Below are 27138 nucleotides of genomic sequence, written 5' to 3'. Positions count from 1 at the left end.
CTGCGCTGCCTTGGGATTGGTTGTTGAGCTGTGAGTGTCGCGCCTTTTCTGACGATTCGGACAACATGGCGGCGGAAGGTGGTAGTGATGCCCAGCTAAGAAGAAGAAGGCGCCGAGACCCGGAGGAACCGGAGAAAACGGAACTCAAAGAGAGCGAGCTGGCAGTAGCAGTAGCAATGGCCCAAGAGAACGAAGAGGATAATGAAGAGCGCTGGGTGGGGCCGTTACCTGTAGAGGCAACATTGGCCAAGAAGAGGAAAGGTAGTTACAGAGATAGGCATGCTGCGCGCCCCGAGTGGGGAAGTTAAAGCCAGACCCGCAGACGGCGGTGTGTTTGTGCCCTCGGAACCGAGGGTCGTCTTCTCACTTCTGGCCACTCTGTGCCTGTACGTGCTCCCGAAGTAATGATTTGGACGCAGTACAGCGTCTTTTTGATCATATCAAATACTATTAATCACTGATTTGTTGTATAGATGCTAATGCTTATTTATGCCAATGCTTACTATGTTCTTGACACCTCTCATTGAGTCCCTACTGCGGCCTTAGGAGGTTGGTATTTGTAACTCCGGTTAGAAGCTGTGGAAGAGTACTGGTTCCCTTAGAGGCGTTTAGTTCAGGAGTGGTGTCAGTGTATTGGGACGCGAGGCGGGAGTGAGGGAATGGCGGTGCCTATTTAGAATCATAAAGTGTACGTAAGTAAAGATAAGTTCAACCCTGACTCTTCAACTAATGAGTTGTGTGATCCAGGGGTAAGTTTCCTGGATCACATATTTTCATCTAAAACAAGAGCTCTGTGGTTTTCAAACCATACTCCTTACATACCAGGACATGAAGCATTTTGCTATTAACGTGGAACAGTGACAAAATGTTATCAAACAAAGCAAGTGAGTAAAGGAATAGATTCCATTTTCTTTTTCTTCTATGAAATGTTTCCTTAAACGGGTAAGACCATGAAAATGTGACCTTTTAAAAATTCAAATCTTACTTTATCACTTTCCTTACTTAACTCTTTAATTATGTCTCATTATTTTCAGAATAAAGTCGAAACTCCCTATGATGGCTTACAAGGCCTTTCATAATACGCTCCCTCCGTCCTTATCTAGCCAGCATGTTTCCATAATAACCCCTTGTTTCTCCTGTGCACTTGGGCCATACTCTTTCTCCACTGGATGACTGTTGGGGTGTCTTGGTGTGTCTCTCTACCTGGAATATTTACCCTCCCCCCTTTGTCTTGGCTAATTTTTTGTTGTTGTTCAACCCTTTGCGCTCAGCTCAGATATCACCTCCTCTGGGAAGCCTGTGACCTCACCAGTCTGGGCTGGGTTTCTAAAGCACATTGCTAATAACTCTGAGATAATGTTTACCACAGGTAGCCTTCAAATTTTATGTATCCGAATTTTGAAAAAGCTTTTTTTTTTTTTTTTTTTTAATTCTCACCCTAGGATATTTTCCCATTGATTTTTAGAGAGCGTGGAAGAGAGAGGGAAAGGGAAAGGCAGAGAAATATCAATGTGAGAGAAACACATCGATTGGTTGCCTCCTGCATGTGCTCTGGCCAGGGCCCCTGTGGGGAGGAGCCTGCAACCAAGGTATGTGATTTGTGCCCTTGACTGGAATCCTTGCAGATGCTCTATCCACTGAACCAACCAACTAGGGCAAAAAAGCTATTTTTTTTTAACCTTGTACATTGACACCCTTAAAGTGTTATTACCTTTTTTTTTTTATTGCCAAGGCTTCCTGATAAATGTTTCCATAATAACTTTTCCTTATTGCACGTTTTACATTTTGAAATTGTATATCTGTTCATGTGATTGTCTGATTAATGTTTCTCTCCACTGCTAAGACTAAGCATATAAGAGCAAGTCTTGCTCCATTGCTTTGCATATAGCAGGTACTCAATAAGTATTTACTGAATGAATGAATATTACAGTATTTATGCTCTTACTTATTTTATTGAATTAGAATATTCTTGCATATTCTTTTTTATGGAAAATAAGTGGGGGAGGAGGGTCCAAAAATATCAAAGTGCTGATATTAGTATTAGGAGACAATGATCTTAGAAACTTAAAAAACAATTGAGACAGATACAGAAATTATTAGGTGTGAAAATCTTCACCCTTAATTAGATGCTTATTGTATTTAAGTCACTCCATAGCGTATTCAGTTTGAAAAAAATTGAAATTTCAAAGATGTATGAAATGTTTTAAAAAATAATTGAAGCCCTGGCTGGTGTGCACAGTGGTTAGAGCATGGGCCCTGAGCGCCAATGGGAGGCAACCAAGATGTTTCTTTGTCTCTTCCTCCCTGCCTCCCACCCCACGGCCTTCCACTCTCTAAAAATCAATGGGAAAAATATCCTTGGGTAAGGATTAACAGCAACAACAAAAACATCATTGAAGATTTTGTCTAAAAGGACAGGAGTTTAATAATATATTTAACTTTCTAGAAATGGAACCATTTCCTTTAACGCATTGTTTGGCTATTGGACTTTTGAATACATTTTCAGAGAGACATTATAAATGACTAGAGGCCCGATGCACGAAATTTGTGCAAGTCTAGGCCTGCCTTCCCCCATCTGCTGGCACCGGCTTCCCTCTGGCACCCGGGACCTGGGCTTCCCCTTGCAGCCCTATCTTCATCTGGAAGGTCGTCCAGAAGGACGTCCAGTCTAATTAGCATATTATGCTTTTGTTATAGATTGTATGGCACTACCTTTAATTAAACTAATGGATTCTCAAGGACAGAACTATGTGTTACTCTTTATTCCATGTGCCTTGGAACCTATTTTCAATAAATACCTGTTCAATAAGTGAACTGACTGGCAGCAAAAGGCATGTGTATCAGATAGGATTAAATTTAACTCCATATTACAGAAAACAACAAAATAACATTGAAAAGATAAAGATATACTTCTCTCATATGTAAAAGAAGTCCCAAAGTAGACAGTCTAGGATTGGTTTGGAGGATCCAAAGGAACCTAGGTTTTTTCCAGTGTACTGTCCTGGCATCACTAGGGAATGGCCCTCACCTTTGTCCTGAGTGGTTATTAGAATTATGGTGCTCACTAGAGGCCCGGTGCACGAAATTCATGCACGGGGGTGGGGGGTGTCCTTCAGCCCAGCCTGCACCCTCTTCAATCTTTTAAGGTGAGAATTTTTCTTATAACTCTCACAATCCAGGACTGCTGGCTCCCAACTGCTCGCCTGCCTGCCTTCCTCATTGCCCCTAACCGCTTCTGCCTGCTAGCCTGATCATGCCCTAACCACTCCCCTGCCAGCCTGATTGATGCCTAACTGCTCCCCTGCCAGCCTGATTGCTCCTAACTGCCTTCCCCTGCAGGCCTGGTCACCCCTAACTGCCTTCCCCTGAAGGCCTGGTCACCCCCAACTGCTCTCCCCTGCAGGCCTGGGTCCCCCCCCCCAAATGCCCTTCCCTGCAGGCCCGGTCACCCCCAACTTCCCTCCTCTGCTGGCCTGGTCACCCCTAACTGCCCTCCCTTGCAGGCCTGGCCCCTCCCAACTGCCCTCCCTTGCTGTCCTGATTGCTCACAACTGCCCTCCCTTGCAGACCTGGTCCCTCCCAACTGTCCTCCCCTGCTGGCCATCTTTTGGCGGCCGTCTTGTGTCCACATGGGGGCAGCCATATTGTGTGTTGGAGTGATGGCCAATTTGCATATTACTCTTTTATTACATAGGATAGAGCCCTGGTGCACAGGTGGGGGCCAGCTGGTTTGCCCTGAAGGGTGTCCCAGATCAGGGTGGAGGTTCCCTTGGGGCGTGGGGTGGCCTGGGCGAGGGGCCTGTGGTGGTTTGCAGGCCAACCACACCCCCTGGCGACCCAAGCAGAGGCCCTGGTATCTGGGATTTATTTATCTTCTATTATTGAAACTTTGTAGCCTTGAGTGGAGGCCAGGGCTGCGGGAGCTTGGCTTCCTCCATTGCCGGGGAAACCCAAGCCTCCTGCTCTCTCTGTGGCCGCAGCCATCTTGGTTGGGTTAATTTGCCTACTTGCTCCTGATGGGCTGGTGGGCGTGGCTTGTGGGTGTAGCGGAGGTATGGTCAATTTCATATTACTCTTTTATTAGATAGGATATCCCAGTTCCAAGCTGTAGGACTGAGGAAGGGAAGAAGGGTACACCTTTTATTTATTTTGAAGAATTCTTGACTGTGACACAACATTTCCACTTTTATCTCATTGGTGCAATGTTACACCTAACTGCAGGAGGTGAGAAAGGTTATCTTATAGCTGGATGTCAATATGCTCATATAAAAATGGGGATTTTGTTACTAAAAATGATGGGAAAAGTAATCCATTGGACGCAGCTTTGAGTCTGATATACAGTAGTTATAAAAAACTGAAATAGCTCATTTTACTTGGCAACTTTGTGGACATTTTTGGGTAAATAAAATAGTCATTGGATTATTTTGTTAGGTACACATATACTATCTTTTACTAGTAAAATTATTTATAGCTCATATAATGAAATGAGTATTTTCTCACATTATCACTCTTACAAATGTTTTGCCCCTGGAAAGTGCTTTGGAAGCAGTCAACTGGATACTCTCTAGGGTTTTCTCAACTCTAAAAAAACCAGTATCATGCTTCAAAGAGGATTAGTGCCTTAAAGATAAACTGAGACATCTTATAGATGGCTATTGGCCTCTTATTTTTTAAATTAGCACTAATAATTGGATCTATGTGGTTAGAAAATGGTTGTGGTATTTTCATGAAGCTTTTTAAGGTTTTTGGTTTTGTTTTTGAGTGAAACCTTCATATTAAGCCAGCCATTCATTGCTTAAGTTCTGGGGACAGTTAAGTATCTATGTATTACTTAAGAACTTGTGACTGGCTAAATATTAGTGCTGTTCAATATTGTGCAATAATAAAAGTTACAAGTGACATGAGACACTGGATTTTTGTTTTTATTACATGTGGAATAGACAAAGTAAATCTAGATGAAAATACAACATGGAATTTAGAAATACAAAATAGTATTTAGTTCCAATTGTTAAAAACAATTTTTTTCTTTTTTCCTCAGTTCTAGAGTTTGAAAGAGTATATCTTGATAATCTCCCCAGTGCATCTATGTACGAGCGCAGTTACATGCATAGAGATGTTATCACCCATGTAGTGTGCACCAAGTAAGTGTATCATCTTCTTACATTTTCTGAAAAGATTTTTTTAAAATACTTCAATTTTGACATGGACTAATAGAAGTAACTTTAGGATATTATGGTTTTCTATTTAATTTTATAGGTTCTGTGGAAGTTTAAGTTAAGGCTGACATATTCTTTCCTGTATCACACAAGGAATGCATCCTCTAAGACAGAACTCTTCAGTTTGTGCGCATGTCTTTTGGAAATAAATGCTAAAAGAAGATGAACTAGTCTGAGCTTTCCAGAAGAAGAGTATATTAGTTAAACAGATGGAGTAATTGGTCGCTGGCCCCTTCAGTACTAATGGGGAAATGATTAGAACTAAGACCACCTGGAAATGTCACAGGACCTTCAAAATAAATGAATGGAATTTGGAGAAGAATAATCATAATAGTAATATTCTACTGTATGTTAAGTGCATATTATATCCAATACTGTTCTAAAGCTTTTTCATAAATTATCTCGTTCATCTTAAGAACAGTCTAACGAGGTAGTACTGTAATCTACATTTTATAGGTGAGGAAGCAGGTTTAGAGAAGTTAAATGGCAGATGAGGCTGGAGCAAAAAATGCAAGGGTTAAGTCCTAGAGAGTTTTCTATTCCTTGTATGGATTTTGAGCCTGTAATCAGGAGAGTAACATCAGGTTTATTTTTTTAAGACCACTCTGGCTGTGGTGAGATTAATGGATTTAAATAGGGCCAGAATGGATATAGTAAGAGCAGTTAAGAGACTAGTATAGAAATCTAGATGAGATATGATGGTGACTTGGATGATATTGGCAGTGATTATGGAAAGAAGTAGATGAATTACTTTGCTCTTTGAGTCAATTGATAGCCATTTAAGATATACATGGAATTAAAATATTATCATTTTTAATTGTGGTAACTTAAAATATCCTTATTTTTCCTTTATAGAATAATTCTGACAGACATTAGCACTTTTCCCAATCCAAAGTTACCAGTGTATAAAGCAGCATATTAGACTAGAATTGCTATCACTCTCTCCTCAAGTTTTTCTGTTGTTATTGTTAATCCTTACCCGAGGATATTTTTTCCATTAAGTTTTGAGAGTGGAAGAGAGAAAGGGGTGCGGGGAGAGAAACATCGATGTGAGAGACACATTGATTGTTTGCCTCCCGCATGTGCCCCAACCAGGCCAGGGATCGAACCTGCAACCTGGGTACATGCCCTTTGATTGGGAATCAAACCCGTGACACCTCGGTGCTCGGGCTGACTCTGTTCACTGAGAGACACTCTCCAGGCTCCTCAAGTTTTTTTTTTGTTTTTTTTTTTTTTTTTTGTGTGTGTGTGTGTGTGTGTGTGTGTGTTTGCCCAAAACAGCAGGGTATAACAGAAAGATTATAGATTTTGAAGTTAGGCAGGTCTGACATTGAATGCCGCTCTTCAGTTGTGGACCTAGGGAAAATACATTTAACATTTCAAAACTATTTTCTAATTCATAAATTGATGATAAAAAATACCTACACTAATAGAGTTCCTGTAAAGATTAAATAAGGTAATGTGTGTAAAGTACCTGGCACATAGTAGGCTTCAATAAATGGTTTCTATTTTTATATACCTGCTGACAAGATTATTCTGTACAAAATCTTTTTTTCCCCTAACTATATTTTTGGTAATTTAAACAACCAAAATACCTTGCATAGAATACAAACAAACCTATGTTGAATTTTGCTGTATATGAAAGTAATGTGTGGAGATTTAATTTATGAACTTCTGAAAAATAGAACCTTTTCCCTGTGAAAAGATAGCCTGTAGGGTAATTTTAACATTAAAATACTCTAAGGTCTAGTGATTCCCAGTGAGATTTCTTTTCTTTATTTTTTTAATGTCAAGTCCCAACTCAATTCTGAGCCTAGGTCTTAAGATGAAAATTAGTTATGATATCCAGAAAAGAACTTCAAAATTTGCAATGTTCTATCTATCCTAATATAGTGGCCTGCATAAAGGAAGATTTTTTTTGAAAACCTATTCTGAAAGTGTCAGAGATTCTCAGTTAATGATTGCCTTGGGGATATTGAGTGATTCATAGATTTGTTTTAGATGTTAACTTTTATAATTTCGTATGTGCAGGACAGACTTTATTATTACTGCCAGTCATGATGGACATGTTAAGTTCTGGAAAAAGGTAGAAGAAGGAATTGAATTTGTTAAACATTTTCGCAGTCACCTGGGTAAGAATTTCACTTACTTTTTTTTTTTTTTTTTTTGGCTCTCTTAAACTGTGTTTGTGTGTGTGAGTGTGTGTGTGTGTGTGTGTGTGTTAAGTTACAAATATACTTATTATTAAATATAAAGATGTTAGCTCTGTAAAGTTTTTTTAAACTATTTTTTTTCTTTGAATTATGTGCATTTATGTCATTGGTATTTGATATTTTAACTTTATTTATTTAAACAGGAGTTATTGAAAGTATTGCAGTTAGCTCTGAGGGAGCATTGTTCTGTTCTGTGGGTGATGATAAAGCAATGAAGGTGTTTGATGTAGTGAACTTTGACATGATCAATATGCTGAAGCTTGGGTGAGTCTTTTTTAAATTACATATTTTTTGACTTAGTGAAATAATTTTTTAACAATATATTTTTATTGATTTCAGAAAGGAAGGGAGAGGGAGAGAGAAAGAGAAACATCAGTGATGAGAGAGAATCATTGATTGGCTGCCTCTTGCGCAACCCCAATAGAGCCCCCAACCTGGGCATGTGCCCTGACCAGGAATCAAACCATGTCCTCTGGGTTCATAGGTTGATGTTCAACCACTGAGCCACACCAGCGGGGCATGAAATAATTTTTAAACTAAACTTCACTCATAGGTATTTCTAAACAGAATATGTTACCATTCCATTAAAAAATGGACCTTTGGATTTCACTTGGGAAATGGTGAATCCTTGTTATGATGCTGTTTGGAGGCTTTTGCTGTGGTTTTTGTCATAATCACTGCAGAGATTTCCAAAACAATATCATAGCAAGAATCCATTATATCTATTTAACACTGCTTAACAAGGGTCCATCATGTCTAATTTACTGGTACTTAGAGTTAAACTTGTGGTATTGTATTCTTAGAAAGCTAATGCATATTTTTAGAATAGAAGTTAATTGTTGATGATTTTAAACTTTAAAGTATATTGATACCCAAACTTTGTAGTTAAATTGTACAGTAATGAGACTAATACTTTGCTTCAAGCATGTCTTTTTAAAGATAACATACACCTGAATTTATATACACCTAAATGAATGTCACCTGGAAAGTTTTAGCATTGTTGTCAGAAACAGTTTTGAGACATGTTTTTGTCTGCTCAGACTGCCACAACAAAAGACCAAAGATTGGGTGGCATAAACAGAAATTTATTTTCTCACAGTTCTGGAAGCTGGAAAGTCCAAGATCAAGGTTGCAGCAGGGTTTGGTTCCTGGTGTGAATTCTCTTCTGTGTTTCACATTGTATTTTCATTGGGAAAAGGGGATGAAAGGAGGAGTGGTATCTTCCTCTTCTTAGAAGGCCACAGGCCTATGGGGATAGGGCCCCACCCATTAGGCCTCATTTAAACTTAATTACCTCCTAAAGACCCTATGGCAAAATACCATTACATTGGCGGTTAGAGCTTCATCATATGAATTGGGATGGAGAAAAACAGTAGTTCAGTACAGAGCAGGACTCTTGGAATTTCCTATTAAACCAGTGTACAAGCCACTAAAGGAAATCAGTCTCATTTATGGTCAGAACTTATTTTTTTATTACAAATAGAAACACCTATTGATCATCTGTCTTACTCCCCAGCTTTGTTTCCCCATGTTAGCTATTTTTTAAGATAAAATCTATACATAAATGTTGAACATTTGCCACTTTTGCAAATATTGACAGAGTATTTTTTTAGGCTTTGATAGAAATTCAAAGAGAAGAGTCCCAAAAATGTTTAGAGCATCAGCACCATCATTAGAGTAACGGTAACTTCTCAGACTGATTACTTTGAAGGAGACAACACTTATTTGAGTGTAAAAGTTTGGTGTGTTGATTATAACTCTATCTCATTTTTTTAATACTCTGGTCATCAGGGAGCATGTTCAAAGCTTATAGTTTTAATATCAAGTTACCAATAATGATAGTGTGATAAAAGCATGATTTTCTTTTGAACATAGTCATAACTAAAATAATTTGAGTTTTAATATTTCAAGGATGGATTTATAACATACTGTTCAAAAAGCATTGCCCCAAACTATCTTAAGTCCCAGGTCTAGTTAGGTTTCCTTTTCTACTCACAGAAGTAAATGGTCTGCTATATAGCAATTCTCTTCTTGCAGATTGTAGATCCTCAGAAGTTATTATCAATGCACTGATGAGGTCAGAGTGAGAAAAATCAGTAACTGTCCTTAGTTGTTCCTCCCCATTCTGTAACTCTCTGCCTTTTCTGAGCAAGGAATCCCAAACTAGCCAAATCACTGGTCACTGGCCAGGACATTTTTTAGTAGTGGGGGTAGGAAGGGATGCTTATTTCTTGTTTTGACCTCCCTTTTCTCTCAATTCTTTATTATTTCAGCTATTTTCCTGGACAATGCGAATGGATCTATTGCCCAGGGGATGCCATATCATCAGTTGCTGCTTCTGAGAAGAGTACAGGAAAAATTTTTATTTATGATGGTCGAGGAGATAACCAGCCACTTCATGTTTTTGACAAACTCCATACGTCACCTCTTACTCAAATACGGCTAAACCCAGTTTACAAAGCAGTAGTGTCTTCCGACAAATCTGGAATGATTGAATACTGGACTGGGCCTCCCCATGAATATAAATTCCCCAAAAATGTGAGCTGGGAATATAAAACTGACACAGATTTATATGAATTTGCCAAGTGCAAGGCTTATCCAACCAGCATATGTTTTTCACCTGATGGGAAGAAAATAGCTACAATTGGTTCTGATAGAAAAGTGAGAATTTTCAGGTTTTTAACTGGAAAACTCATGAGAGTCTTTGACGAATCACTAAGTGTAAGTGCAATTTAAATTTAATATATATATATATATATATATTTTTTTTTTTTCCAGAAAATGTCTTTGTTTTGTGCTATTTCTTTAAAAGACATTTTTTCAGGATATTAAATTGATAGTTATTTTCTCTTGGCATATTATAATATTCAGTTGCCTGCTGTTTTGCATTGTTGCTCTTCAAAACTCTCTTCTCTAGGTTTATTTTTTCTGAGCCAATGATCCTTCTAGTATGTATCTGTTTTTTTCTGTTTTGTTTTGTTTGCAAGCTCATTCTCTTAAGATCTTCAGAACTCATTCTAAGTCACCCTCTTCCACCTATTCACTCGTGTCTGTCTATGACTATTCCCAAATTTATTTCTCCAGGTTTCTATTATGAACAGACCTGGTACTATCTTTTCCATTTTTTCCTTTTTTTTCCCTGTCTTCGTGAATGGCATCAACATCCATTAATTGCACAAGCCAGAAACCTGAGTCATCCTTAACTCTGCTTCCTTACCCCTCTATTTAATTTATCATGAGTCCTGACAATTTTACTTTCTAAATATACTTTAAATCCATCATTTCCTTTCAGCACACCTGTCACTATCATAGTTCATGATCTTTTGCCTGGCTTATAACATGATCTGCTAGTATCTAATCTGTTATCCATGCTACATGTAGAGTAATTTTTTTAAAAGCACATATCTGATCATGTCATCCTTTGAACCTTTCAGTTACTTCCTGTTGTTCTTAGGATCGAGACCAAAATAATGGCCTGCCATGTTGTGGTGTCTGCCTACTATTTCAGCCTAGTGTAACTCACCTCCCTGCCTCTTACTCTAGCCAGTTAGGCCTTGCTTCAGTTTCTTGAACATTCTGTTCCTTCTACCTGGAGTTACCCCTCCCTCCATTTCTCCCATTACCTGTTGAATTTATTCTTCAAATCTCAGTGAAAGGGTATCTTCCTCTGGTAGTTTTCCACTATTTATCCAGTCTAGGACAACTGTTTTTTAATGTGACTGTATATCACTATTGTCTTTTAGAAAGCATTTTGTATGGTCCAATTATTTGATTCACGTATATCAACCCCCAGTAGACTAAACTTTATACAGTCTATGGTCCTGTATCTGTTTTGGCTCATGATTGTATCTCCAGCATTAAGAATAGTACCTGACACATAATTACTGCTAACAAGAATTTGTTAGAGCGTATCATTATAGAATAAGAGTATATCCATGCAGAGTTAACTAGTTTTTGTGGAAACTTGGATCTCATCAGCTGTTTTCATCAAGTAGTTCTTTAATTGCTAGTGGTAAGAGTCTGTTGAACCTTTGTAGCAGTAATATTTACTGTATGACCGTGTTGATTCCAGTCTCCGTAGTAACCAATTTACCTTATATTCCCTGCATTAAGCTCTTCAAAAATGCTATCACTCTTATTAGTGGCACTGTTATTTGGTGGCAAGTGTTAAATATTGTTTGCAAAACTCTACCAACTTGCAGCTCTTCTAAGCTTCCTTAGGAAAAAGAATATTCAAATCCTAGTTTCTGGATATAAATCTCTTTAACATACATACTCTGAGCTGTTCAGTCCCCTCTATTTCTTCATTATTGTCTTCAACATTTGTTGAAGTGATAGAACTAAAGTATCAAGAGCTCAGTATTAAAACCTATGTCAGGAGTTGATTCAGAATGAGAAAGTTTGAAAAAAAAGAAAAAGGCAAATGCCATTTAAATTAGTTACAATGCTAGTAACTAGTAAGTCACTGGATTTTCACAGTTCCATGTCACAGGGAGAAGTTTCTAACCAGTAAGAGTCCTAGTTTAAAAGACAAATTTGATTGGATGGTGTGAAGTATCTTCTAGCATTTATTAGCCAGAATCAATGCATATGGCCACACAGTTGTGTATCACAGAGGCCCTGATAGTAAGGCTAGAATTCTGTAGCAGGATTTTGATGTACTTATCAGGTTAGATTAACATAAAATAAATATATGGCCCAGCTGGTTTGGCTCAGTGGTTGAGTGTCAACCTATGAACTAGAAGGTCAAGGTTCGATTCCTGGTCAGAGCACATGCCCAGATTGCTGGCTTGATCCCCAGTAGGGGGTGTGCAGGAGGCATCCAGTCAATGATTCTCTGTCATCATTGATGTTTATCTCTCTCTCCGTCTCCTTTCCTCTCTGAAATCAATGGCAGATGGCCATCTGCAAACTTTAAGTCTTGAAACTGAATCCTCTCTCTAACTTCTAAGCTGTTTCTGACATGAATATAGAAATCAATAACATATATTAGTCTCACAGATTGGAGAAAAGGAACTCTAATGACTAGGCTTTTTAGCTGGTCTATAAGACCATTCCCTAACACACCTACCTCCTTTTGATTTTTGGAGCATATTGTTCATTCCATATATAAAAAAACTGGAGATTTCTAGTTAACTCAGACATGAAAAAAGAAGTAGATGGAACATAAGTCTGGCTTATTTTCATCTGCAATGGAGAACTACTTTTGAATTATGCTCTTTGATGCCCTAAATGCCTGGGAAACTAAATGTAAAGATCATATATTCTGGGAGGCCTATAGTGTAATAATAGTAATTGGATGTGACCCCTATATTTGTGTATTAATTATCTAAAAAAAAAAAAAAAAAGCCCTAACTGGTTTGGCTCAGTGGATAAAGCATCAGCCTGCAGACTGAAGGGTCCTCCTGGATTCACTTCCCGTCGGGGGCACGTGCCTGGGTTGTGGGCTTGATCCCCAGTAGGGGGCGTGTAGGAGGTGGCCGGTCTATATTTCTCTCTCATCATTGATGTTTCTGTCTCTCCCTCTCCCTTCCCCTCTGAAATCAATAAAATAAAATAATTAAAAAAAAAAAGTAAACCAAATTTCCAAACTAAAGTACACCCATAAAAATAAGCATCTATCCTACATCATATTTACTAATGATAATCTAACTATTGTTATGGGGCGACCCGCAAGAGACAACCACCAGAGACAGAGATCAAAATTTATGAGCCTTTACTAAGCTGGCCAGCGACCACAGTTGCAGCGCTTCACCACGGTAAAGGCCGAACTGCAGTGCAGACCACAGGTGTTACAGCAGATTTATACTCGGGAACCACAAGAGGGAGTTAGGACAGTTACACTGACAACCCAAAGGTTACAAAAGCCATTTCAGCCGTTCCCAAGAAAGTCAGGGCACAGGTGCAACTCCTGGGCACGCTTGGCCAGAGCGTGAACCGCCACCTCCCTCTAAACTCTAACCGACCCATTGTTCGGTGACCTACTGCACCTCCCTCAGTCCTAAGGCATCCTGCCTCCTGGCAACGGAGGGGCTGTGCAATGTTTGCAGCCCAGAACACTATAAGTATTGCTCCATGTCAAAACAACTTGAAATATTTTCTGAAATATCATGAAATTGTTATACATTAGTGAAATAATAAGAGTTTATTCATTCAACAGGAATTGAGTGCTGCCCTAGCTGGGTGGCTCAGTTGGTTAGAGCATGATCCCCTGTACCCTGCATATGATCCCAGTTAGGTTGCACATCCTGGTTGGGGATTGTCTCATCAATGTTTCTCTTCCCCTCCTCTTCCTTCTCCTCCTTCTCCTCCCCCCTTTCCACCCTCTCTCCTCCCAGTTCCCTTCTCTCACTCTCATTCTCCTTCCCTCTCCCTCCCTCTCCTTCTCCATCTCTCTAAAATCAATAAACATATCCTAGAGTGAGGATTAAGAAAAAAAATGGAGTGCTTAGTATATCTCCTCCCCTTCCCCTCTTCCTCCTCCTCCTCCTCCTCCTCCTTCTCCTCCTCCTCTTCCTCCTCCTCCTCCTCCCATTGAGTGCTTAGTGTGTCAGGCCCTGTGATCCTTATATAAAGACTTAATAGTCTACAGCTACATCATCTAATATAGTAGCCACATGTGGCTCTTGAGTATGTGGCTACTTCAAATTGAGATAAACTGAAAGTATAAAATACAATTTCTAAGATTTAATACGAGAAAAAAATGTAATTTTATCTTAATTTTATTGAATTGCTTAATGTTTAAATGTTAATATTTTAGATATGTTGGGTTAAATAAAACATTAATTTTACCTGTTTTATTTTTGTTTAATGTAGCTACTTGAAAATTTTAAATTACTTATATGGTTTGCATTATATGTCTAATACAGGGGTGGGCAAACTTTTTGACTCGAGGGCCACAATGGGTTCTTAAACTGCACCGGAGGGCCGGAACAAAAGCATGGATGGAGTGTTTGTGTGAACTAATATAAATTCAAAGTAAAGGAGCGGAGGGGAGAGCAAGAGAACCCTCCGCTCTTTCGGCTCCGCGGGCTGGATAGAACAGCCGAACGGGCTGGATCCGGCCCTCGGGCCGTAGTTTGCCCATGGCTGGAATAGAAACTGCTAGTCTGTAGCTTATAAATGGCAGCAGAAATATCCTATAAAGTAGTAATTACATTGACTTTTTAATTTAATTAGAAGAACCAGTTAGTGTAAATTTCTTTTTATGATTGAAATAGTGTTTAGAATCCTCCATACGACATAATGCAAATACACAAACTGTCACTTGCTCTTAATGTATACTCTGCTTCTATTTGAATTAGCATTCCCTTTATTATGTAGCTTTTTTGTTAATAAATGGGTTGTTTTCTAGATGTTTACTGAACTACAGCAAATGAGGCAACAGCTACCAGACATGGAATTTGGCCGACGAATGGCTGTAGAACGTGAGTTGGAGAAGGTGGATGCAGTGAGATTAATTAATATAGTTTTTGATGAAACTGGACACTTTGTGCTATATGGAACAATGCTGGGCATTAAAGTTATAAATGTAGAAACAAACCGGTAAGCTTTAATATGATGTATGTTTTTTTTTAATGCATTTATTGGGGATCATTTCCTCCTTCAGGGAAACAATGGGAGTTTTGTTTGTTCCAAGACAAGTGGAATGGTCCCAAATGTCTAAACTTAACCAAATGTTTTGACTGGATTTTTCTGTGGTCTTTCTGTTGTTTATACTCTTATGTAAAAAGTTTCCACTCATGTTTGTGAAAGAAATGGAAAGAAGATATGCATAGTTTCAAGTTGTTGTTGTTGTTGTTTTTTTTAACAAGTTATAGTCTGTCTTTTGATTATTGATTTAAATTAGCCTGGTTCATGTTAAATGTTGCCAAATATTTTAACCACAGAATTCGGCATTACATCCTGCTAGACATAAAATCAGAACTTAAAATGCATGAAACCACAATAAGCCTTTGTGCAAACAGTCCATTTGGTTTTAGTTCAGAAAGCTACAATCAGATACTATCACTGAAGGTAAATAAAAAGAACTTAAAAGTATATTTTAAGGAGAAAAAATCTTGTGCTGTACATTCTCACATATAAACAAATTTATATTTAGTTCTTAGCAATACAAAAATCTTTGAAGGTTTGCACATAGACTAAAATAATGGGGATAGGTTAAGACTATATGACTGAACGATTGCATTTTTTTGTAACCTGAAAATTATAGCTCCCTACCAATTTTAAATAGCTTTTTTTGGTGGTGAGGTGGGTAAAGAAACACTTTTTAAAAATCTTTCACTAGTTATTTTGTACAAAGATAAAGAATAGCTGATTCCCAGCTTTTATCTGTAAAGTTGTTATGATTGGAATTAACTCTGAAAATTTTATTGTATAAAACGTTGTGTTTTCCAGGTGTGTGCGGATCTTAGGCAAGCAAGAAAATATTAGGGTGATGCAGTTGGCTTTGTTCCAGGGAATAGCCAAAAAACATCGTGCTGCAACTACTATAGAAATGAAAGCTTCTGAAAACCCCGTTCTTCAGAATATTCAAGCTGACCCAACAATAGTCTGTACGTCTTTCAAAAAGAATAGATTTTATATGGTATGTGGACGTACTAAGAGATAGACCTTAATGTTTCCTCCAGTTTGGTTGGAGTTTTATTTTCTTGGCTTGTGCTTTCAACTGAAGAGAATGTTGGCAATAATAGACTTTCTAAACAACCAGAATACTATCTTATAACATAAATATTGTAGAATTTTTAAGTAGGACTTGATTGTAAGTATTTCTGTACCGTTTTCTATTCTGTTTTGAAAATTTTTCAACCTGGCTTTTATAACTATTTATGTTGTCTAAGATAATAGGAAGTAAGTGGTTATGGTAATAATTGAAGCCAAAATAGTCTTTACTATGGGGTTTTAAAAAATTATTCTGTGTTTTTATTATTTTACAATTTTTGCTCTTGAACATAATTTATTTCCCCTGAACTTGCACATTTTCTTCTCTAAACACATTTTTTAACCATTTGACTCCTTTGTAATGTTGCTACTTTAGAACTGTATATTCCTGAGGAATATATTTTCCTAGTGAATTAAAAGTACTTTACATGTTAATTAAAATTGGGCTCAAAATCAAATTACAAAGCTATCTAGAAGTAGCACTGTGTGGTCTGTTCAACTAAACAGAAAAATCTAAAGTATAGAGACCTCTTGTCCTTCTATTCTGTCCTTCACACTGCAATCAGAGACTTTCTGAGACCCAAATGTGATTACAGCAGGTCCTCAAATATTGTCATTTCCTTTTAACATTGATGAGGGGGGAAATGGATTCTCGGGTGGAACCACTGCAATATGAAGTTTGCACATTCTTCCCATGTCTGTGTGGGTTTTCTTTGGGTACTCGTTTCCTCTCACATCACAGAGATGTGCACATTAGTTAATTGCATGTCTGAATTGTCCCAGTCTGAGTGAGTGTAGGTGTGTGTGAGCATGTCCTGCATGGAACAGGGTCCTGACCAGGGTTGATTCCCGCCTTGAGCCATGGACTGCAGGGATAGGCTCCAGCCACCCATCACCCTGAACTGGAATAAGCAGGTTGTGAAATAATTATCTAACTGTTTCTTACTAATCTTTCTTTAATATATGTATAGCTCACATTTATTTCAATGTTTCATTTCAATGTTTAATATTAGAAGTGTTTTGGATCTTTATTTAGAAGTTTGGGTGATGTTTTTGTGATCAGAAGTAATACCATAGGAACTTAACTCATTTATATCAATTAGCCTGTGGTAAAATTGATTTTGTTATACATTGTTTTGATTAAAGTCGCATTTCCAAGAACCTATCGATGACGTTAAGTGAGGACTTACTATATTTCTCTGCCTAACTCCCCAGCTGTCTGTATTAGCTGGCCTCCTACCTTAAAATTCTTCATTTTTAGGTCATTTGCTATATTAACCATACGGAACTTGATCTCATTTGTGATAAGTTGGTTATTCTTTTTTTTTTCTTTTTTTCTTTTTCTTTATTGATTAAGGTATTACATATGTGTCCTTATCCCCCATTGCCCTCCCACCCCCCACCCTCCGCTCGTGCCCTCACCACCCTAGTGTCTGTCCATTGGTTATGCTTATATACATGCATACAAGTCCTTTGGTTGATCTCTCCTTCTTCCCTTTTCCCTCCCCCCGCCTTCCCTCTGAGGTTTGATGATCTTATCAATGATTATCTGTCTCTGGATCTGTTTTTGTTCATCAGTTTATGTTGTTCATTATATTCCACAAATGAGTGAGATCATGTGATATTTATTTTTCTCTGACTTATTTTGCTTAGCATAATGCTCTCCAGGTCCATCCATGTTGTTGCAAATGGTAGGAGTTCCTTCCTTTTTACAGCAGCGCAGTATTCCATTGTGTAGATGTACCACAGTTTTCTAATCCACTCATCTGCTGATGGGCACTTAGGCTGTTTCCAAATCTTAGCCATTGTAAATTGTGCTACTATGAACATAGGGGTGCATATATCCTTTCTGATTGGTGTTTGTGATTCCTTGGGACATATTCCCAGAAGTGGGATCACTGGGTCAAATGGGAGTTCCGTTTTTAGTTTTTTTGAGGATACTCCATACTGTTCTCCACAGTGGCTGTACCAGTCTGCATTCCCACCAGCAGTGCACTAGAGTTCCTTTTTCTCTGCATCCTCGCCAGCACTTGTCATTTTGTTGATGATAGCCATTCTGACAGGTGTGAGGTGGTACCTCATTGTCGTTTTAATTTGCATCTCTCGGATGATTAGTGACTTTGAGCATGTTTTCATATGCCTCTTGGCCTTCTGTATGGTTATTCTTTTTTACATCTAAGCATTTGCACATGCTATTCCTTTTGCCAGCTACACATACTAGTAAACCCCCCAACTCCTACACATACTTCAGATTGGAAGCCTTCTCTGACATCAGGTCTGGATTAGGTGTGCCTGATTGTGTTGGTGTCACACTTTTGGAATAATTTGCTGGGGTTTTCTTTGTTTGTTTTTGGTTTCTGACACTGTCATCTCTTCCTCATGATAATATAAAATCTGTAAATATAGGCACTACGTGTGTTTTTTTTTTTCACTATTAAATCCACAAAGTTTGGTAAAGTGTCTGGCCCATTATAGTATATTTATTTATTCATCTGACATGTTATAAGCAACTGTGATACTATTAAGGTTACCAGCATTTGGTACATGTAGGAAATAGCATTTCCCTACCCCAACAAAGTTTTTAACCTAGAATGGGTACATTCTTTTAAGGTGAGAATTTTTCTTATAACTTCCAAAGTCATTGCTAAAATTTTATCAATATATGTTAAAGGAAAATAATTTTTCTTGTTTTTACCTGTAATTTAACTTTGGAGGTACAAATTAATCACAAAATGTAATTCTTGATATGCACTAAAAACATAATTTTCCAACCACTTTATTTAAAAACTAAGTAATAAGTTTTCTTTTCTTTCCCCAAAATTTACTTTTATGTTGATTAAACCACAGATTTTCTTGTAAACTTGGGATAGAAAAACAAAGTAAGTCCCTCACAGTGCGTCTTTATACAGCTAACATTTTCATGAATTATCTGAGGTTTATTGGATGTACATATTCTTAAGCAAAATTAAAATGGTATACGTACATTTCTATTCTTTTTTAAATCCAATATTATGAAATAAAAGTAAAATTTTACAAAATTTGAATTTTAGTAGTTTCATATGTGTGCTAAATCAAGATAACTTTAAAGATTCATATAAATAGTACAACAGACTTGCCATTCCTTTGAAAACTGGAGAATAAGATGTGAAGGCAATCGCATCGTAACTTGGTTATTTGGAATCTATACAAGTGGACCAAGGAATGCTATTAGGCAAGACAGGGCCTGGGCACAAGCTTTACCTTCCTGAAACTCAGCTGGCATCAGGTAGAGCTTTCTTGGGAAGGAAGATTTCTACTTACTGAGAGTCAAAAGAAACAGGCCTTGAGAAATCCAGAGTTTTAACAACTGAAAGGTTTTTCTCAATTCTCCCTATACCCTGAGAATCCTGAGATTTCTGCAACTTCACTCATAATTACATTCTTTCTCCCAAGCTTCAGGGTTTAGGTATATCAGATGGGGCTCTGCAAAAAAAAAAAAAAAAAAGTCAAGTTTCACTACTGATTTATCTTTGAATCCTCATCCTATCTAGCCCCAGGTCCTGTTCATAGTAATAACAAGTGTTAATATATATATATACAGTGCTCTCTATATGGTAAGCTCTATTCTCTAAGCAATTTGCATCCCTTCATTTAATTTTTGTGACAGATACCATTTGGGGTATTTTTTTTTTTTTTTAAATATATTTTATTGATATTTCACAGAGAGGAAGGGAGAGGGATAGAGAGCTAGAAACATCGATGAGAGAGAAACATCGATCAGCTGCCTCCTGCACACCTCCCACTGAGGATGTGCCCGCAACCAAGGTACATGCCCTTGACCGGAATCGAACCCGGGACCTTTCAATCCGCAGGCCGACGCTCTATCCACTGAGCCAAACCGGTTTTGGCTGGGGTAGTTCTTATTATTCCCATTTATAAATGAGGAAATGTAAGAAGTGAATTTACTTCCCCAAAGTCATATACCTCGTAAATGACAGCTGGAATTGAAACCCAGGGTTCCTAGTGAAAAGTAGGCTAGAAGGCAAAAGTAGAACCCTACGTCAAGAAAACCTGCATCTTGCTAAATGTGTATATACTCAAAAAATTTCTGCTCAAAATGATATCAAATCCAACTTAAAATCATACATCTTCATTTATAGATCATTTTCACATAAGTATAAAAATAATTTAACTGCCTTAACATACCCTTTGATAGGAAGTGATTCCTGAAATAAGGATTTATTCTGATGTGAATTCATACCTTCCTCAAATATTTCATTAGAAATTAAATTTGTTCATAAGCTTTAACCAGATGAAAATTTTAATTCATTTACTCACTTTTTATTTTCCTCCTTTAGTTTACCAAACGAGAACCAGAAGATACAAAAAGTGCAGATTCTGACCGAGATGTTTTTAATGAGAAACCTTCTAAAGAAGAAGTTATGGCAGCTACTCAGGCTGAAGGACCCAAACGAGTTTCAGATAGTGCCATTATCCACACAAGCATGGGAGACATTCACATCAAACTTTTTCCTGTTGAGTATGTATTGTTTTTGTTGTCTTACACACCATTTTAAATGTGCATATTTGAAGAAACTGTGCAACTTAAAATTTTTGTTATTTTGACAAGGAATTTTGCAGAATTGAAATCTTTGATAGAGCATCAACCCTGAAATTTCTGATTAACTGTTACTCTAGACATTTTTGTACATATATACACACTAGAGACGTGGTGCACGAAATTCGTGGATGGGGAGGGAGATCCCCTCAGCCCACCCCCTCTGTCAGCCTGGTCACCCCCAACTGCCCCCCCTGCTGGCCTGGTCGCCCCTAACTGCTCCCCCTGCTGGCCTGGCCACCCCCAACTGCCCCCCCCCCCCCTCACTGCCCTCCTCTGCCAGCCTGGTTGCCCCAAACAGCCTGCTGTTCAGTTGTTTGGTTGCCCTTCACTGCCCCCCCACCGGCCTGGTTGCCCCACACAGCGTGCTGTTCAGTCATTTGGTCATCCCTCATTAACCACCCTGCCGGCCTGGTCGCCCCACGCAGCGTGCTGTTCAGTCGTTTGGTCGTTCCTCACTAATGCCCCTGCCAGCCTTGTTGCCCCACACAGCCTGCTGTTCGGTTGTTACTGTGAGGGCATCCTGACCAAGTTGCATATTACCCTTTTATTAGTATAGATATTTAACAGGTTTAAAATACGAGGACAAAACATCTTGGCTATGAAAGTGATGAATGAAACTAAAAAGTTACACAAATGTGTATTACTATTACCATTAACCGCACATCCCAACTATAAGATTTGTGGCTCGCTTTTTATAACTGGTTTTCCTCTCAAAGCAATCTCTTAAGGAGAGGATACTTATTTTTCCTTCCTGACATTTGCTAGACATCTACTTCCTCTTCCTTACACCCTGTAGCTGTATTTTTGAAAACGAATTCCAATAAAACACATAGGGGCTTCTATTGAAAAAGGGAAAATAGTATTCTGGACATTTTTAAAAGTTTGCAAAATGAGCATGCAATACCAAATACAGTAGTGTCTCTGGCTAGTCATGATGCAAAAGGTAACATCTTTACAACACCTTTATTTAAAAGTACTTAGTTATTTTGAATATGAATGTTTTATCATGTCATACGTTGGTACTGAACAAAGAACTAGGTAGTTCTGCCCTAGCTGGTTTGGCTCAGCGGATAGAACGTTGGCCTGAGGACCAAAGGGTCCCAGGTTCAATTCTGGTCAAGGGCATGTTCTTTGGTTGCAGGCTCCTCCCCAGCCTGGGCCCTGGTCAGGGCTCATGCAGGAGGCAACCGATTGATGTGTTTCTCTCACATTGATGTTTCTTTCTGTCTTTCCCTCTCTCTTCCGCTCTCCCTAAAAATCAATGGAAAATATCCTTGGGTGAGGATTAACAAAATAAAACAAAAAAGATGAATTAGGTATCTAGACTCCTGGATCATCTCATTTCAAGTATTTAGAACCCATGCACCCATTAAACCTGTTGCTCCCTGATGTACTTCATGCAGGATTCTCTTGATTTTTCCCTCCAACCCCAGCTCTAAGAGTTGTCCTATCTAATAAAAGAGTAATATGCAAATTGACCATCACTCCAACACACAGGATGGCTGCCCCCATATGGTCAAAGATGGCTGCCCCCATGTGGTCAAAGATGGCCGCCACAAGATGGCCAGCAGGGGAGGGTAGTTGGGAGGGACCAGGCCTGCAAGGGAGGGCAGTTGGGGGCGATCAAGCCTGCAGGGGAGGGCAGTGGGGGGGGACCCAGGCCTGCAGGGGAGGGCAGTTGGGGGGGGGTACCAGGCCTTCAGGGGAGGGCAGTTGGGGAGGACCATGCCTGCAGGGGAGGGCAGTCAGGGGTGACCAGGCCTGCAGGGGAGGGCAGTTAGGGGTGACCAGGCCTGCAGGGGAGGGAAGTTAGGGGCAATCAGGCTGGCAGGGGAGCAGTTAGGCATCAATCAGGCTGGCAGGGGAGTGGTTAGGGGGTGATCAGGCTGGCAGGCAGAAGCAGTTAGGGGCAATGAGGAAGGCAGGCAGGCAAGCGTTTGGGAGCCAGCAGTCCTGGATTGTGAGAGGGATGTCCGATTGCCCTACCGGGATCGGGCCTAAACAGGCAGTCGGACATCCCTCGAGGGGTCCCAGATTGAAGAGGGTGCAGGCTGGGCTGAGGGACACACACCCCTGTGCATGAATTTTGTGCACCGGGCCTCTAGTTACAGGATAATGCTACCACATTAAAACACCCCATGGGATTAGTTAATATTATTTAGAATGCTTCATACTCAGTGTGTCTGATTATCACTTTAAGTTGATTAAATTTAGGAGATAGCATTTTGGTGAATAAGTCCTTGGTTAGGAATGTATCACTGTAACCATAATACTGTTTTTATGAGAAAATTACTTTTACTGGGAACTTAACCCATCATATACAGCAAATTGTATATATTTTAAGGTGCTATGGTTGTTGTTTTTACATTTTGGTTGTTGTTGTTAATCCTCCCCGAGGATATTTTTCTGTTTATTTTTAGAGAGAGTGGGAGGGAGGGGGAGAGACAGAGGGAAACACCAATGTGAGAGAGACACATAGATTGGTTGCTTCCCACTTGCCCCGACTGGGGCAGGGAATCAAGCCTGCAACTGAGGTACGTACCCTTGACTGGAATCAAACCCAGGACCCTTCAGTGTGCCAGCCAATGCTCTATCCACTGAGCCAAACCAGCTAGGGCTGTGGTTGTATTTTTTAAACTAAATAACCTTGAAGTCTAAATATTGTTAAACTCAACTATAATGAGCAATCTTGATATAAAGTTACTACATTAAATAATAATATGCTACTAAACAATAATATACTACTGCTTATATGCCCTTTCAACTCCTATTTGTCCTCAGGTTAGAAGAGGTTATGGAAAAAAAGACTGTCCTTCTGAAACATTCAGATGATATTGAAAACACCATTAGGAAGCAGAACTGCAAAGAAATTGTCTTAAATACTCTGAATAAATTTCATATTTTTAATATATGTCTTATTGTAGGTGTCCCAAGACAGTGGAAAACTTCTGTGTTCATAGCAGAAATGGTTATTATAATGGACATACTTTTCACCGTATAATTAAGGTAAGTTATGCAAATTTTATAATTTAAGGCATAAGAAGTTTAAACCTAAGGCATATCATTCTCTCACACTTAGTTTATTAGAAAGGAAGAGGAAAAATGGACTATGGAAGCCAAAAGAATGGTGATGAATATCAAATCTAGAATCAAGGACTGGAATAGTAGCGTAATTACCATTTAGAAACACTGCAACAATATTTTTTCAACAGCTGAAAACAAGGTCACATAATGAGTAAAGGGGTCATGCTGAGATAAAACCAATAGCCACTGTTCCTAGTAGCTAACGAAGAAGATACGATTTTAAGTAACAGCAGAGCCCAGATGCCACTTAATCTGTGAGAACCACCATGCATACCTGAAGAGCGGAATGAACCCTGCCCAGGATCTTGTTGGCAGCATTCCATAAAACAAATGTAGTTCTTGTTTACTGACAAGTCAGAAATGATAGGAGAAAAGTCAAACTTCAGGGTTCTGGAGTAATTAATGAAATGAAATCCAGAAAATCGAGTGGTTAGGGAAAGGGAGGTGAGAAGAATGAGGCAATTATATAAGATACTATACAGATACTAAAACTTATTTACACCATTATAGATTATTGGGCAAGATATAGATGTCTATAAATGAGATTACCTTTGCATTTTGTTTTAAATTTGGTAGCAGTTGAGTAATAGAAATATATCATCCAAATTAAAGTATAACTTACTGAGTTTAATAAAAATCACTTTATAGAGTGACTGTAAAGAAAGTTACAATTTTACTGAATACAAAGCACTTTTGACAACCCTAACTCCAAAGCATACATATAGAAAAGAACAGTGTAATATGTTTGTTTTTAATAATTCTTTATTGTTGAAAGTATTACATATGTTCCTTTTTTTCCCCCATTGGCTCCCTCCAGCCCGTTTAATATATTTTTTGTGTACTTTCTGTTAAGGGCTTCATGATTCAGACTGGAGATCCAACAGGTACTGGTATGGGAGGAGAAAGCATATGGGGAGGAGAGTTTGAAGATGAATTTCATTCAACATTACGACATGACAGACCATATACACTCAGCATGGCTAATGCTGGATCGAATACTAACGGTTCTCAGTTTTTCATAACAGTAGTACCAACGGTGAGTAGAATAGCATTATCTGTAAGCCAAAGATTTCATAAGTTATGATCTAAGAGTAAATTCAGTGGATGAGAGCTGCATTAGTCTCTATCAAAATGAAAATAATTTAGATAAGAAAAGATAAAATTACCCAACAAATCAGAAATACTTTGTAAAACAATACTTCTGTAATTTAGGACACTTAAGTTTTAGTCATCTTCACCACTGTTACTGTTTTGTACAGTTCAAAACAAATTATTTCACCTCTGGACCTGTTTCCTCGTCTTTAGAATGGAGGATTAAAATACATGAATTCCTGATTTTAAGACATTTCCCCCATACATTTTTATATCTCTAAAATCAGAATGCAACCAATAGCATTGTAGATTTGACAGAATACAGTATAATATCTACCTCTATTGTTATGTAGTTCTACATGATTATAAAAATTATACACTTTATTTTTTAGAAATAAGCACTAAGCAATGAAAGAAAAATATAACTGCTATCTGCCAGACACACAGTCTCATGTAATATTCACAATACTTCTAGTATCACTATACCCAGTTTTAAGTAATAGATGAGGAAACAAATATGACTGACTTGCCAAAGGTCAAGTAGCAGAGCCAGCATTTGAGTGCCCACGTCTTTAATGCCAAAGCACATGCTACTTAAACTATTCCAAATTACCTTTTAAACTATGCAAAGGAACTTGCCTTTAGCAAACACATTCCAGCTCCCTTTGATCTGAAAGCTGCACATATTTAAACATTATACTATGCTTTTATATTTTTCTTATAAACATAGAAATTACTCTTAAAATTCTCTAAGTGAAATTACTGTAAATCTTTTTAATTACATAAAAAAGTAAAGCATAAATTTAAATTCTCTTTAATTTGCTCGCCCAGAGGGTGTGAATTAAGAAACCTGGTTTACCAAGATTTTCCATTTGTCCTCCAACACAGCCTTGGCTTGATAATAAGCACACAGTATTTGGACGAGTGACTAAAGGAATGGAAGTTGTACAAAGGATCTCCAATGTCAAAGTCAATCCCAAAACAGATAAGCCCTATGAGGATGTCAGCATCATAAATATTACTGTCAAGTAAATCAGATGTATTGTTTAATGTGTAAATAAAAATACACATAAACAGGATTATTTTATATTGGGAATCTCTTAAGACTTGCTGAACATACAAATCATGTTTCAAGGACTGCAGTATTGTATTTTTATATTTTTTATTAAAGGCCATTTTTTAAAGCTTTGCTTTTTTCTTGCAATATTTCTCACTATCAGGGGTGGGCAAACTTTTTGACTCGAGGGCCACAATGGGTTCTTAAATTGGACCGGAGGGCCGGAACAAAAGCATGGATGGAGTGTTTGTGTGAACTAATATAAATTCAAAGTAAAGGAGCGGAGGGGAGAGCAAGAGAACCCTCCGCTCTTTCGGCTCCGCGGGCTGGATAGAACAGCCGAACGGGCCGGATCCGGCCCTCGGGCCGTAGTTTGCCCACAGCTGCACTAGGTGAAAAATTGAAATGGACTAAACTCAGGCAAAATAGCACTCCTTATATGTAATTTCTCATGAGACTCAAAAATCATAGTGAATAATGAGTGGTATGCCTTTGTTCCTTAGCTTTTTAAAACATGCCAGTTAATCTGCCCTCACGTTTCTTTAGACTTATGAAGAAAGGATCTTAGCCCTAGCCGGTTTGGCTTAGTGGATAGAGCGTCGGCCTGCGGGCCCAAGGGTCCTGGGTTCAACTGTGGTCAAGGGCACGTTCCTTGGTTGTAGGCTCCTCCCTGGCATGGGCCCTAGTTGGGGCTCATGCAGGAGGCAACCAATCGACGTTTCTGTCTTTCCCTCTATCTTCCACTGTCTCTAAAAATCAATGGAATAATGTCCTCAGGTGAGGATTAAAAGAGAAAGGATCTGATAGTATATACTGTTTCTTTTATAAGGTTTGTGTTCCATGCCAAATAGTTTTGTCTTTTGATCAAGTCATAAGTAGTGGTAAATAAAACTTCAGTAAATAAGTAGGAAGTCCCTTTGGTCATATTAAGTTCCTTAGTAATTATTAAGTATTCTTTCAAATATAAGAATAAGAATAAATGAATCTATGAGTCCTTGGTTTTACAGACAGATCGATTTACCAGTTCATTCTTTTTCTAATGCAGCTAAATAATTTTTCTGTCCTCATAGTATTTCTTCCCTTACCTTACTAAATATACTATCAAAAAAATACACATTGAGTAAAAATGTTAGTATATAACAAGAGATTAATAGAAAGTGTAGTTAGTAAAACAATGAGTCCAGTCTTATATTGATTTCCCTTCTTGTTTACTTA

General features: G+C 38.4%; 1 protein-coding gene across 2 annotated transcripts; it reads left to right on the top strand.

Annotated features, from left to right (window-relative positions):
* The first annotated feature begins 41 nt into the window (after positions 1–41).
* On the top strand, positions 42–26055 carry PPWD1 (peptidylprolyl isomerase domain and WD repeat containing 1). 2 transcript variants are annotated; one of them, XM_080681054.1, is made up of 11 exons: positions 42–261; positions 5039–5141; positions 7248–7348; positions 7573–7693; positions 9703–10150; positions 14784–14974; positions 15827–16016; positions 20428–20609; positions 23615–23696; positions 24628–24810; positions 25755–26055. In XM_080681054.1, exons 1-11 carry the CDS (start codon positions 66–68, stop codon positions 25896–25898), a joined length of 1941 nt encoding a protein of 646 aa, XP_080537180.1. In that variant the 5' UTR covers positions 42–65; the 3' UTR covers positions 25899–26055. The 2 variants fall into 2 exon arrangements, with proteins under 2 accessions (XP_080537180.1, XP_080537179.1); XM_080681053.1 differs by having other exon boundaries at positions 46–261; positions 25698–26047.
* Positions 26056–27138: the final 1083 nt, after the last annotated feature.

The sequence above is a fragment of the Plecotus auritus genome, assembly GCF_963455305.1.
Source record: "Plecotus auritus genome assembly, chromosome: 7".
NCBI classification, from domain to species: domain Eukaryota; kingdom Metazoa; phylum Chordata; class Mammalia; order Chiroptera; family Vespertilionidae; genus Plecotus; species Plecotus auritus.
The sequence above is the reverse complement of the archived record's forward strand: the minus strand, read 5'-3'. Positions and strand labels throughout refer to the sequence as shown.

Coding starts and splice junctions, on each gene's coding strand:
- PPWD1 (XM_080681054.1), top strand. CDS start 66: ATGGCGGCGGAAGGTGGTAGTGATGCCCAGCTAAGAAGAAGAAGGCGC. Junction 262..5,038: donor ATTGGCCAAGAAGAGGAAAG/GTAGTTACAGAG, acceptor TTTTTTCCTCAG/TTCTAGAGTTTGAAAGAGTA. Junction 10,151..14,783: donor TCTTTGACGAATCACTAAGT/GTAAGTGCAATT, acceptor GTTGTTTTCTAG/ATGTTTACTGAACTACAGCA.